The sequence below is a fragment of the Rutidosis leptorrhynchoides genome, chromosome 4 (genome assembly GCF_046630445.1).
Source record: "Rutidosis leptorrhynchoides isolate AG116_Rl617_1_P2 chromosome 4, CSIRO_AGI_Rlap_v1, whole genome shotgun sequence".
Taxonomy (NCBI): domain Eukaryota; kingdom Viridiplantae; phylum Streptophyta; class Magnoliopsida; order Asterales; family Asteraceae; genus Rutidosis; species Rutidosis leptorrhynchoides.
Genome location: NC_092336.1, coordinates 221,991,296 through 222,006,344, shown reverse-complemented (window position 1 = coordinate 222,006,344; position 15,049 = coordinate 221,991,296). Strand labels below are relative to the sequence as shown.

The 15,049-nt window shown below is 30.7% G+C and overlaps 2 protein-coding genes and 1 long non-coding RNA gene across 4 annotated transcripts; 1 reads left to right on the top strand and 2 right to left on the bottom strand.

The window, feature by feature from the left end:
• The first annotated feature begins 150 nt into the window (after positions 1–150).
• Positions 151–1,265, top strand: LOC139844795 (uncharacterized). The gene is made up of 3 exons (XR_011758091.1): positions 151–363; positions 516–575; positions 704–1,265. It is a non-coding gene; the product is annotated as an uncharacterized lncRNA (long non-coding RNA).
• A 1,209-nt stretch (positions 1,266–2,474) lies between these two features.
• LOC139904473 (receptor like protein kinase S.2-like) lies at positions 2,475–8,642 on the bottom strand. 2 transcript variants are annotated; one of them, XM_071886402.1, is made up of 6 exons: positions 8,364–8,642; positions 7,727–8,256; positions 7,032–7,261; positions 5,253–6,335; positions 3,244–4,146; positions 2,475–3,105 (listed from the first exon to the last, which is right to left on the bottom strand). In XM_071886402.1, the coding sequence occupies exons 3-6, from the start codon at positions 7,092–7,094 to the stop codon at positions 2,815–2,817; spliced, it is 2,340 nt and encodes a 779-aa protein (XP_071742503.1). In that variant the 5' UTR covers positions 7,095–7,261; positions 7,727–8,256; positions 8,364–8,642; the 3' UTR covers positions 2,475–2,814. The 2 variants fall into 2 exon arrangements, with proteins under 2 accessions (XP_071742503.1, XP_071742504.1); XM_071886403.1 differs by having other exon boundaries at positions 8,168–8,256.
• Positions 7,142–7,945, bottom strand: LOC139841428 (receptor-like protein kinase HERK 1). The gene has a single exon (XM_071831645.1). The coding sequence runs from the start codon at positions 7,943–7,945 to the stop codon at positions 7,142–7,144; it is 804 nt and encodes a 267-aa protein (XP_071687746.1).
• Positions 8,643–15,049: the final 6,407 nt, after the last annotated feature.

Genomic DNA, 15,049 nt, shown 5'->3' with positions numbered 1-15,049 from the left:
TTCTCTTTGTCAAATAATGTGTCGATAGATTTGCATATAATATTCATGAACAAATGTTGCTAACTTTGTTACTGGAAAATTACAGAGTGTGTTGACCAACAATTTGGAGAATCTTCACAAAATTTATTCATCTTTTTGAGTTTCATTAAGAGTTATTTATGGTAAATTATTTTAATGCTTTTAGGATTTTTTATTACCTTTTTTGATTAATGATATGCTTGAGTAAAGAATGGTGTATATTTTTTATTTATTTACCATTTACATGAATTGTGGTGATAATGAACGTGGGAGATAGAACTTGGAATCAGGTTAATCAACAAGATTGCTATATCTTTCGCATTGCAATGTCTTGTCACAAATCGGGTAAAAATGACTATCACTTCGTGTCAGAGTTAATAACGTTTTAACATCTTATACGATGCCACCTATATTTGACATATTTATGTGGTTGAAAAGTTCTTACACCTTATAAAGATAAAATCATCTGATCAAATTTTTTTTTTTTCTTTTTCAAGGTGTCAAGGACCTTGCTGATAGTGTAAGTTTAAATGTTGAACAACGAGAGCACTGGCCAGGTATTCACATCAATTGTTCCACTACACGACATGCTTTATACAATTATTTGCTCAAAAACATCATGGTATTTATTTATGCTTAAATATTTTTGGTTGTAATGGATGTGCAACATTTTCATTGAGTACAGGCAATGTTTTTTACATGAAATTCAGGACAGCCCACTGTTATTAGGCACTCGTGCTTCAACTTATTTGGGCTTGGAAAATGCACTTCCAAACATCCTTTTCAATCTATGCATCACAGGTCAATTTGTTGCCAAAACACAGAGTCTTTTCACCTGAATTGAAGCTCAAGGCTATACATTTATACATTGAGTTCACTAAAAAACTCAAAAATATATACAAACTTTTAAAATTGGTCAAAAAACTGTTACCAGTCAACGTGATCAGTACTATAAATGATCTTTTTGACCCGTAACGCTCATTCACATGGTCATGCATTGACTATATATGTGTGATCATTTACAGGAAGTGTAATTGTAATCAAATATGCATACTGTATATTCTACATTATACATATATATACTGGATCATTTTTTGTTGTTATATATGGAGGTTGCTCAAAAGAATTGTTGTTTTGACTTTACTAGGCCAAATAATAGAATGTCAAGATGTAGCATCTAAATGGAATGAATGTAATTTGATAAAAGTGAAAGGGTAGATTTGTATTCCAGTCCCTTTCCCTTTCAGCTATGGCCTGACATTTTTTTTTTTTTTTTTTTTTTTTTCTCGTGTGTTTAGTTTAACGAAAAATACTGTAGTTACACAAATGAGCATCAATGATATGCATTTTGTAGAAGATCTTTGGCTGTAATTTCAGCCTACTGTTGCTTCTATATGAACTGATTTAAATTACAATTTTGTATATGCAGTGTGAACTATTGGCTACTGATGTAAAAATGAGTGAAAATGTAGTGTCAAAGCCTTTAACTCTTAGTTAGCAAATAGATTCAGGTCAGAGAATATTTGTCTTATGTAATTTAGGCTTTGATAGAGGGTGTTAGATCAAAGATGTATTCTGTGTTGGGGTTTATTTTAATTTACTTTATTGCGGTTTAATCATAATTTAAAACTTTGCAATATTGATTAAGAGTCGCCGTGCAACGCGCGAGCTTTTAAAGGCTAGTACAGTTTTCAAGCTTGTATCAATTCTTTGTTTTATCAATACAAACAATCGATCTTTTATTCTTTCAATTGTATTTTATAATATCCTCACACCACTCTACGATTACAATAACGGAATTCGTCGTCGTTATTAAATTACCAAAGCCACCTTGTTCGAACATTCATACAATACACTCAATTTTAATTGAGTATAAACAACACAAAAAAAACACAATTGACTACATCAGGCTAATATGGCTAATATTTTGATTTGCTCTTTTATTTTTTATCAGCTAAAAAGACTCCATACAATGCATCTATGACCCACGTACGACCCACTAAATATTTCTCATATTTTCAAGCTATGACCCACTCTTTATCCCTAGAATTTTGGTCTCACTAGAATACCAATTCTAGCTTCACGTGCACTTTAATTTCCAACTGCTATTTCATAATATGCTCAGCAACATTCAGTTTGGGCTAAGCTTATTTGATTGGACTGCTACAATTGTGGGCCAAAACTTAGGCTTTCAAGATTACCCTAACACACCACATGAGATGAAAGGAGACGACTCTAATAAACTCTTTTTTTTTTCCCCTCAACCTCTTCACCTAAACCCAACAAAAGGCTCCTATTTATAAGCATGACACAATAAAAACCTAAATTAGATTACAACTCAAATCACTAATTAGATTTTTACTCACAATATATTAGGAAATTAAAGTCATAATACATGTATGTTTTACTGGCGTTTGATTTACAGGTCATGAACATCAGAGATCATGATGTTCATATATAGGAAGCTGAAAAATGATGATTACATCGGCATTATAATAGGTCTACAATGTAACCACTAACCACATATGCTGGCGTGTATGTGTAATGCCACTAAGTACTTACCTGCTTTGTATTTAATTAGTATTCATATTTCCCTTGTTGAGGTATATGGTTTGACTACAATTACTCATCTACATAGTTGAAATTGTGCAAAAATAAAATAAAAAAAAAATTTGCAGCAAATTTAACTTAAATAACAACCACTTAACGTAATCAAGCTGTCTTTAGGGACTTTTATGTTCGTACCATGATTTAAAGTTGAAACAATTCTGACAACCTATGTAGCTAATGGATGCTTCACACATAAGAGATCTCGTTTATATAGTTCTTGTCAACCAACTTCTGAAGTACGTCTCGAAGTTTCAAGCTGGTGATTCCAGTTGACATATTGTCCACGAATCGTTTGTACGATTTTGGTAATGATAACAACATATATAGTGCCAAGTCCTCTTCTTTTATAATCTCATTTATGGTGGACAACTTCGAAACTAATTGATTAAAGGTGACAATATGGTCACTCAGATCACCTCCTTCTTCGAGTTTCAACGAATACAAATCTTTTTTGACAGCCAATCTATCGTTCAACACCTGAAAATTTTTATTTATTAAAAACATCACGTGTTTGTAAGTACTTTTTATATTTCTAGATAGTTCCAATTTTATTTGCAAATTATGATTGCCATTTATTCGTTGAAATATAGAAAAGTTGTAATTCTGAAATCTTACTTGGATATCTAATGCTTTCTTGAGTTGCATATATATTTCATTCGCTTTTGGTCGTTTTTCTGGCTCTTCATGCAAGCATTGATAGGCAATCCTTCCAAATGTAGCTAGCGATTTGGCTTCAATTTGCTCCTTAATACCCTCTAAAACAATCTCTTCGACTAAAAATTCTTGAAATTGCTTAGATTCTCTAAAATCCTTTACACATGCAAGTGTTCCACACAACATCTCAAATAAAACCACACCAAAGGAATAAATATCAGATTCTTTAGTTAAAAACCCAGTTTTCCAGTAGACGGGATCACAATACACGGGATCACAATACACGGGATCACAATAGTCGAGTGACCCTGAAACATCATTAACGAAATACTCCATCTCTTGATTTTTACGAATTATCAAAGAAAACCCAAAACCACATAATTTTGGACTCCAATCTCCATTTAGTATGATATTAGCGCTTTTAATATCTCTATGTACAACCGATTGTTGTCTTGCAAAACCTTTATGAAGAAATTTTAACCCGTTTGCAATGCCTAAGCATATCTCAAGTCTTTTTGTCCATGTAAGACTAACATCATTCACATGGCTATTGAGAGTATTTACGTTATATGCATTTTCATAAACGATAATTTTATCACCCTTTTCCTTGCAATAACCAACAATGCCAATAATATTTTCGTGTTTATGCCCAAAGAGGATTTCAAGCTCTCTTAAAAAATTATTTTCTTCTGAAGATTTGGTAACCTTTAAAATGACTGGAATTTTACATCCAATGTCATTTGGAACTTCTCCTCGATATAACATCCCCAACCCTTCCTTTTTAATGAAATTTTTTTCACTAAAGTTTTCGGTGGCCAATTGCATGTCCTCAAGTGAAAATTCATGAATGTCCTTGCGCGTTTCCTGTGAATCGTGGGATACTTGATAACATGATAACTTACTCAAGTTTTTACTGTATTGAAATGTAACGAATTCTACGGAAAATAAAGACATCATATAGAGAAAACTTACAAGCTTTTCATTTCATTTAATATATGTAAGTGTTAGGAGGACCACTGATTAGTCAAATAAAGGATTAAGAGATAGATAGAGGGAGAATGGCTATCATTGGTGGAGCTTTCCGTGACTTTTGTTGACTTACATTATGTATACATAATTAACAAAATCGACCTCCAATTTACTTCCATACAAATGCCCACCTTGAAATTTTAGATATAGATAAATATGTTGTATTTTGTTTAGGATTTAGATGATTATTAGTTTATTATTATTAATACTAAATTATATTAAATCAAAAATAAAATTTCATACGGCTACAAATGATATTTTGTTTGAACCTTTACAATTTAGAAGTTTTTCTTTGTCGTTTTAAAGTGTATGAAAGCTTATACATTAATTCACTGTTGTTTGTTCATTTTTGAAAATCATATATATCTGATGTAACAAATTCTATAATGATCTATACTTTAATGATCATCCTTGCAAGAAGTTTCAAAATAAAGGCTTATATGTGTAAGTTATGAACTTACAGGATGAAAAGTAAAATTTGAATGAAAGCATCGGGACCATTCTCTAAACCTTCATCTTTTACATTTAAAAAGACCTTCAACCAGGGATCCAAATAGACAAATGGTATTTTTATATTATTGACAAAAAACAGTTATATAAATAAACGGTTTTGAAGATCACACAGGGTAAAAAATAATAAGTTTAATAATGGTAATAATCCATGCACTTTACCAGTCTAACGTCAACTTTCTTTTTGTGAGATTAGAGCCCATAATTTAGCGTTAACTTAGCTTTGCAAAGCTTGCCGTTAAAAAAAAAAAAAAAAAAAAAGGTGTGTTAGCTTTGCTTAACCATATTCTAGAAAAGGTATTGATTACACCGGTCATCTTTTAATTGTTTAACTATTTTACCACTTCAACAGAAAAAAGTTTTATTAACTATTTAGAGGTCAAGCATACAAAAACAATAATTATTATATTGGATTAAAAGCATTGACTTACTTGAAGGCTTAATGCAATTTCAAGTTCCTTGGTGATGTCTGTCAGTTTTGGTCGCTCCCCTTGAGTTTCTGCTAAACATTGAATTGCAATTTTTGCAAATGTTTCCAGAGACTCATGATTAGGTCCCACCTTCAGACCAAAACAGCGTTCCTCAGTTTCTTCCATTACCTCTGGGTCTACTATTTCCATTAGTGTTCCCTCGGAGAAGCGCCTCCGTGCTACTGCTGCAAGTCCCTTGTCATTTTCATCGGTGTAAATTTTTTCATAGGCCAATGTTCCAGAGAATATTTCGAATAAAACAACTCCGAATGAGTATATGTCTGATTGTTTTTTTAATTTACCCGTTTTTGAATATTCAGGATCCAAGTAGACATTAGTGCCAGCAATTCTATCTGTCACGATAGTGCTCGTCAATTGATTCACACGGTAGAACTTGGAGAGCCCAAAGTCAGCAATCTTGGCCTCCCAATTCGTTCCTAATAATATGTTGGCACTTTTAATATCACGATGTATTATCCTTTCTTCATCACTCACCTTTGTGTGTAGATAATCTAACCCACGTGCAATATCAAGGCACATTTTAATCCGATGAACCCAATTAAGATAAGTTTCTTTCTTTGTGCTTTCCAAATAATCATCAAGGGAACCATTTGGAACAAACTCATATACAAGGATCAATTCAGAATCTTCATCACAATAACCGATAAGTGACACTATGTTGGGATGGTTACATTTACGAAGCATATCAATTTCTAGACAGAACCCTTGTCTACCATGCCCATTTTCATCATTTACGATATGTTTTATTGCTAAAGTGTGGTGTTTCTTACGACATTCCTTATTAGTAGTTGCCTTCTTAGGAATTTCCTTTTTGTTCTTCCCTCCGAAAATGAACTTTGCAAAAAGGTTGCGTTTCTTAAGAATTTCCTCTTGATTCATCCTTTGGATTTCCAAAATTAAAGGATCATAAATGGGAAGTTTTGCTTTATACACCTTACCATATCCACCAGATCCAATAAGGTATTTTTCAGCAAACTTCTCTGTGGCTAACTTTACATCATCAAGTCCAATCTTGATGATTTCCTGTAACAATTAGTAACAAAAAGAATATGAGTCATGTAGCTTTCTTGTACTAAAGTGCTAGAAAGGACGATAAAGAACGTTCTTACTTCTTAACGAACTTTTGTTTTTTTTTTTAACGCCGATTTTTTGGCATCAGTAGATCATTTATTTCAATGACCCTCATCATTTGCACGTAACACACACGTTCGGGCGGAAACCCGAACCCGATCGACGGTACCCGGGAACACATCCATTTGGGCAGTGGTCCGGGTAGAGGTCCGTGAACGAATCCGATAAAACCTCTCTATAGGGTCGATATATACCATCATTATTGGTGTTCAATTGGTTTAAAGAAAATCATGGCATCCTTAAGGATCGAACCCATGACCTCTCCCTATCCCATGACACAAAGTACATGGGGAACCATGCGTTGAAGTGCTCGAGAAATTGCTTATTTATTCATCAAGACAAACAGACACCGGTTTCTAAGTATATGTAGGGCTTAATCAGTTTGGAACTAATTTTCTCCACTAATAAATATGTAACAATCTATTAAGAAAAACGAGGCTATTATGCTCATAATAATTGATTGGTTAAAAAAGATGTCATTTTTCTCTCAAAACTTAGTTAATTATTAATATCTTTGATCCGGATTTGCCCATCTAATAACACAGAACAACAGAAAGAAAAGTATACAAATAAAAATGACGGGCTTACCGGATTTTCATGTTTCCATTGAAGAAATAAAGCTTCCTCAAGTTGTTTCACAACCTCAGCCATGTCCGGGCGCTCTTCACGTTCATTATTCAAGCATTTATTAACCGTTTCTAACAAAATGGTCTTGCTTTTGAGTTCATTTGTTTGCGTATATTATCATCAAAGTGTGTATACTCGATTTCAGGAATCTCTGGAAATTCCAGGTAGTGCCAGGACTGATCTGCGGCGTGCTGCTGACAAAACACGTCAATCAAAACCACACCGAAAGAATACACATCACTTTTCGGTGTGAGGAATATATTCAGACATTCAGACTCTGGGTCAACGTAGCAGGTATATCTAGTAAGAGGAAAATATTCAGGGTTCTCAAATAAACCAACAACCTTAGCCTCAAAATCTTTATCCAAAAATATTTTATAGCTGTTGAAACTGCCATGTATGGCATGACAATCATGGATATGACTCAAGGCTCGGGCAACACCCAAACATATTTGCAACATGTGGTAACATGTAAGGTTTTCACGGATGCGATATTCTGATTTCCTGATACTTGGATTAGGTGTGATGTTTAGTATTTGTTCGAGACTTTCCATAAATTCACATTCACTAACTAAGTAACCGCCCAAGTACTTGTCGTAACAAAACCCAACAAAAGTGGGAATATTATTATGCTTAAAACGAGAAATAACTGATACCCCTTCCAAGAGTTGTACTTCTTGGATACCTAGAATCCTTTCTACAATAATATTGATTCTTTTTCCAGACCGAAATAGTTCTCCTTCGTACACATAGTAATTCACATTTTTACTATGGTAAATTCCTATCATGTTTACGATGTCAAAGTTATTGGTAGCAGCTTTGATATCAGCATACGGGATTCGTAAGTAATCAACTTCTTTGAACAAAGATGACATGATGACGATGATGATGATACAGGTATCCCGTATCCCCAAACCAATGTTGCAATGCAGGATTTTTTTTTATTTTTTATTTTTATTTTTGACTTGTTAGGGCCTGTTTACTTACGTATTAACGGACTGAGTTGACTGGCAAAAAGCTTATTCGGTCAGAAAGTGAACGTGTTTACTTGCGACTTAAATTATTGAAATGTCTTCATGGATGGATTATTCGGTTACCTCCAAAACCATACTAGTCCCCATTCAGCTGATTCCTTTTAACACATGATTACCCTCATCTTCCTTTCTCCAAAATCATACAATTCTTGCTGCATCAATCACAAAAATCATTTCATTTTCAAAATTAAACACGGACTTTAAAAATCATACCTTGTAGTCATGAAAAGGAGAAATTGTTAGTGTAATTTGAGCGTACCTGATGAGAACGAGTGGTGGTGAAGCGAGCAGCAGAAGCGGCAGAGCCAATCTCCAGCGAAACAACGTGGGGATTCTCCGACTAGGTCAACGGATAGCGGTATTGATATTGATAGATCTTTAATTTAATTTAGGGAAAAACTGTGAAAAAAGTATATGTTGATTTTTGAAGAAATTGAACTAATGAAAATCAGGGATAGTTCTAGGAAAGTACACTGTTTGTTTGTTTCTCTCTCTCTCTCACACACACACAAATTGGCATGCCACTTGAAGAGACTGTGCGATGATAATGGAACTGATGAATTTTAATAATTTCTATATATCTAGACTATATATACACTAGTTTTTTGATTTTGAGCAAGTACGTTATACGAGTGTTTAAAAAAACTTGCAAAATTTAATTTCCATTTCATATTGGTATGTAAATAGCGATACTAAAAAAATAGAAAAATTATAAGAATTATTTAAGACCCCGTGGTGTTGACAAATTTTATAAATTCTTTTGAGTTTAAGAGCTCGAGGTGTTGACATATTTTAAAAATTCTCTATGAGTTTAAGAGCCCGTGGTGTTGCATTGCACGAGCGGGTAAAAATCGTGCAAAAACATAAGTTTAGATAAAACAGTGCTGTAAAACTTCCTTGTAGAGCCGGTGCATTCAATACCTGTTGAATAGAAAAATGAAAAGTTAGTTCTCGAGATACGTAAAATGTCATTATATTACTCGCATTACAAATGAAATGAAAGTGAATAGTGAAAAGATAAACATTAGTTTTATGAGCCCGTGCGTTGCACGACATTTGTATAAATTAGTAGTCGATAATATTAATATTTATAGTTATCAAATGTGTAATACAATTACAATAAAAAAACCATTTATTACTAATAACATTTGTATCAAAAACATTAGTATTGAATACTAACGCATACATTATGAGCCCGTCCGTTGGAATTAGTTTAACTTCATTTGATAAATAATCGATAAAACGACAAACATGAGACTGTAAAAATTTGTTTTGAAAACCGACCGTTAAGAATAATATTTCATGTACATCTCTAATTGTATATCCTTTTATCTACAAATTAATTCCTTTATGTCAAAATCTCAAAAGAATGCAGAGCATACATACATCTAAATATCTTTAAAGATTACCAAAATTACTATTTTAACTTCAATTGACAAACATAAGCCCGTTCGTTTATATAATATTCTACAAATATTATATTAATGTAATTTTTTAAATTTATGCGCAATAAGAATATTTTATATTTTTGGTAATGAAATCTGTATATTAAATTAAATTAATAAATTTAATAATTCAATTAATATATGGAAATAACTGATAGAATGATATGTGATAGGAATAAAGGAGGAGTTGATATTTGTCAAGACTTAATAAGAAGTTGACACGTAGGATAATCATCATGCGATCTATATATCTAGACTATATATACACTAGTTTTTTGATTTTGAGCCAGTACGTTATATGGGTGTGTAAAAAAAGGTGCAAAATTTAATTTGCATTTCATATTGGTATGTAAATAGCGATACTAAAAAAAATAGAAAAATTATAAGAATTATTTAAGAGCCCGTGGTGTTGACAAATTTTATAAATTCTTTTGAGTTTAAGAGCCCGAGGTGTTGACAAATTTTAAAAATTCTCTATGAGTTTAAGAGCCCGTGGTGTTGCATTGCACGAGCGGGTAAAAAATCGTGCAAAAACATAAGCTTAGATAAAACAGTGCTGCAAAACTTCCTTGTAGAGCCCGTGCATTCAATACCCGTTGAATAGAAAAATGAAAAGTTAGTTCTCGGGATACGTAAAATGTCATTATATTACTCGCATTACAAATGAAATGAAAGTGAATAGTGAAAAGATAAACATTAGTTTTATATGTCCGTGCGTTGCACGACATTTGTATAAATTAGTAGTCGATAATATTAATACTTATAGTTATCAAATGTGTAATACAATTACAATAAAAAAAACCATTTATTACTAATAACATTTGTATCAAAAACATTAGTATTGAATACTACCGCATACATTATGAGCCCGTCCGTTGGAATTATTTTAACTTCATTTGATAAATAATCGATAAAACGACAAACATGAGACCGTAAAAATTTGTTTTGAAAATCGACCGTTAAGAATAATATTTCATGTACATTTCTAATTGTTTATCTTTTTATCTACAAATTAATTCCTTTATGTCAAAATCTCAAAAGAATGCATAGCATACATACATCTAAATATCTTTAAAGATTACCAAAATTACTATTTTAACTTCAATTGACAAACATAAGCCCGTTCGTTTATATAATATTCTACAAATATTATATTAATGTAATTTTTTTAAATTTATGCGCAATAAGAATATTTTATATTTTTGGTAATGAAATCTGTATATTAAATTAAATTAATAAATTTAATAATTCAATTAATATATGGAAATAAATGATAGAATGATATGTGACAGGAATAAAGGAGGAGTTGACATGTGTTAAGACTTAATAAGAAGTTGACACGTAGGATAATCATCACGCGATTTATATAATGTAATATAGATAGATAGATAGATAGATAGATTGGGGATTTTGGCTAATGGATCTTTAATTGGTATGAGGTTAATTTGTGATCTGCATCGAAAGTAATGTTAAATTGAAAAAGTTTTTAGATGTACGCTGTGAATTTTTAATCCAGTAACTTTTGATAGATATGATCTACACCTGGGGTTTTAAAATGACTATGGAATATATATGGATTAATTGGCCGGAGATATATACCCCGTACTAAAAAAATAATACTTCGCAAATAGATTAATTAAATATAGATAATATACTCCGTACTCATTGTTAAGTATTATTATTTTTATTAATAGTTTAGATTTTATATTTTATTTTACATAATAATAATAATATTTAATATTTGTAGTGTGTGTGTGTGTGTATATATATATATATATATATATATATATATATATATAGGTTTAAGAGCCCGTGCGTTGCACGTTGGATTTAATATTATTTCAAAGATTGCGTACGTATAATATTAGTAACATAACATTAAAACATATATTATGTTTCATATATCTGATATGAATGAAACATATTTAAAAAATAGATTATACTTGATGGATCTGATAATAATAAAACATACTTCAAATTTTAAATAAAAATAACATTAAACATACATTATAGTTCATATATATCATACAAGTGAAAATTATTTAAAACATATTTAAAATTTAAGTCTATAAGTGTTGAAAGACTTCTTTGTATACAACATTTTTTGAGCCCGTGCGTTACACGAATGTGTAAAAAATCGTGCAATAAAAGGAATTTGCAGTTCATATTGGTATGTAAATAACGATACTAAAAACATAGGAAAAGTATAAGAATTATTTAAGAACCCGTGGTGTTGAAGTTTTTTTAAATATTATTTTGAGTTTAAAAGCCTGTAGTTTTGAGCCCGTGCGTTGCCGATTACTCAAAAACCTTTATAAATTTGTTATGTATAGATATAGATTTATAGTCTTACATTATATATTACTTAGGAAACATTATACTTAATAGTATCAGTTGAACAATATTGTGTGCATCACACATAACAGATATGTTCAATACAATCTGAACAATGAAATAAAATCGCCTAATACATATCAAATTTTAAATCATATATCTGATGAGAATGAAACATATTTAAAAAATAGATTATACTTGATGGATCTCATAATAATGAAACATACTTCAAATATTAAAAAAAAAAACGTTAAACATACATTATAGTTCATAGATAGCATACAAATTAGTTTTCGATAACTTTAGTATTGATACATTCCTTCTTAATCTTCAATAGACTTCAAAAACAGACATATGTGTGCATGGGGGAAGCCACGTTTTTGAAATTCAGTTGTGTATACAACTGCAATGAAAACGTTAAATAATTAGAATTCAATTAAAAAAAATTAGAGTTTTAGTGAATATACAATTAATGAATATCAAGATATTGATTGAAAATACATGTTTCAACCTCGTCAAAGACATGTGGTAATATGAGTCATAAACATACAGTTGTAATATTAATGTATTACATTTTTTATGAAATGTTTTTCTAACAACATTATAACAAAAGTAAAAGAGGTTAACAAAAGTATAGAAGCTATGTCAGCAAAACTAATAGAAATTATATATATAATAAAAGATATGATAGACGATAGTATACAGTAAGTACAAGAAATATGAGCCCATCCATAGTGTTCCTTTGATTGCCATCATGGGAAAAAAAATAACCTTCAAGCTTTTTATCAAACAATTAAAATGCAAACAACATTTAACATTCAACCAAAACATCCTTATTTATCAAACATACTCTATCAAATATTCCTTCCTTGGTTACGAATTTATAAGTTATATAAGTTGATAGCATATTAATGACGAAACACTTTAGAAGTATATGTATTGAAACCATTAAAAGTATGGTAACGAATGATGAGTTATGATCTAGTAACCCAAAGTGAGTGTTCCATTACAACAATAAAAAAGTGAGTTTTTAGTTAAGCATACAAAAGGACATAACACTATCGATTGACATGATCAAAATAAGTATTCAAAAAGTTATTTTACACTGATTATGAACCCGACATTATTAATAATATTTGTATAGAAAACAAATTTATGTAAAAGATGAAATGCCCCGTTCATATCGATTATAAAAGTTTCACATTAATTGGTTTCATTGCGAGGTTTTGACCTCTATATGAGACGTTTTTCAAAGACTGCATTCATTTTTAAAACAAACCATAACTTTTATTTTATTGATAAAGGTTTAACTGACATAATATAGATTATCAATCAATGATAATATAAAAATACATGTTTACACACGACCATTACATAATGGCTAATAATATGTTACAACACAAGATGTTTCCGAATGTGAAACGACCCGTCCATAATACTATAAACATAGTACGTTATTCATCGGTCTCATAGCGAGGTATTTGATCTCTATATGATACGTTTTAGAAAAATATTGCATTCGTTTCATAAAAAGCACACCATTATTATACATAATGCATGTTTTAGAAAAGTAGGCGATTAATTAAGGAATAATCCCCATATTGCATCGGTTTCCAAATATTACATATGTGACATAACAGTTGAATATAATACATGACAAAGGTTTTATTGAATGCAACACTTCATTTAAACAAAAGCATGAGACTCCATGCACAACTTGCTCAGATAATGCAACAGCGGAAGACTTTCTTAAGGACCTGAGAATAAACATGCTTAAACAGTCAACACAAAGGTTGGTGAGATATATAGGTTTTAAAGCCAGCATAGGATATAATAATAGACCACAAGATTTCATTTTATAAAGTTTCTACAAAGATATTCTATATGTGGTTGAGCGCCCAGTAACTATACTTAACAGATGTTTTCCGTGCATATTCCCTTTTCAAAGTTATCTCTACACCATACCAAGTGTAGTAAAACGAAGTACTAAACACCCGTTATGAACTAGTGCTAACTAGCCCGAGTGGGGTTGTCAAACCCAATAGATCTATCAATAGGATTCGCGCTTACATGTTAACCACATGTAACAAATAGTTACCAGACTATTAGGGATATATACAAAAGTACAACTCAACATAGAATATATATTTAAGTACTTTGTCTATTTTGAAAAACAAAAGATGCATGTATTCTCATCCCAAAATATTTGTAGAGTTTAAAAATGGGACTATATACTCATTGTCGTAAAAGTATAGTTTTAACAAGTTTTCAACTTATTAAAATATAGCCGACGTCCTTGAATTCACAAACCTATAACAATAATAACGATTCAGATAATAATACATGTGAGCAAAATTAATATAGCAAGTTCATATAATACTTATATAATAATTTTTAACATTTTATGCTAGTAGTCCTTTGTTAGTAGTCCTTTGTTAATAGTCCAAAATAGTTCGAAAAGTCCAACATTCCAATAATCGGTATATATATATATATATATATATATATATATATATATATATATATATATATATATATATATATATATATATATATATATATATATATATATAATTATACTAATGATAACATGTCCAAATATATATAGGATATAGAAAAAGTTAGCAAGGATATGGTTAATATAGTTTTTATAAGATAAATTTCGTCCATACAACGTTAATTTTAGCAGATTTTGTTTTGTTTACCAAATATTCATTACAACTCCGTTTAAAGTGAATCAAATTGCAATGGATTTCTTAAGAAGTTAATTTTTCAAAACCAATTCGAAAATTTCAGTCCATGTATTAATTTTTAGAGTTTTACCATCTTTTTATGCCGGTGGACAGATTTGGAAGAATCCCGGCATCCACCCAATATATGATTTTTGATAAAATACTTCCAATTTGTCTAAAATAATGAAAAAATTACTGGAAGTCTTATTTACATATATTAACATATTTTCAAAGTCTTAGCCTCTAACTCAAAGTCTATGATAGGTTTTTAATTCCCAACCCAAAACAGTCCGCTTTTATCGAATGGAGACTAGTTGATGTATGTTAAGTTTTTAAGGTGTTCTTCATATGTACAAGTTATAAGTTCTTGTAATAACTTAATATAACATCATAATACATATAAATAAGTGTTATTAGGGTTAGATTAGATTAGT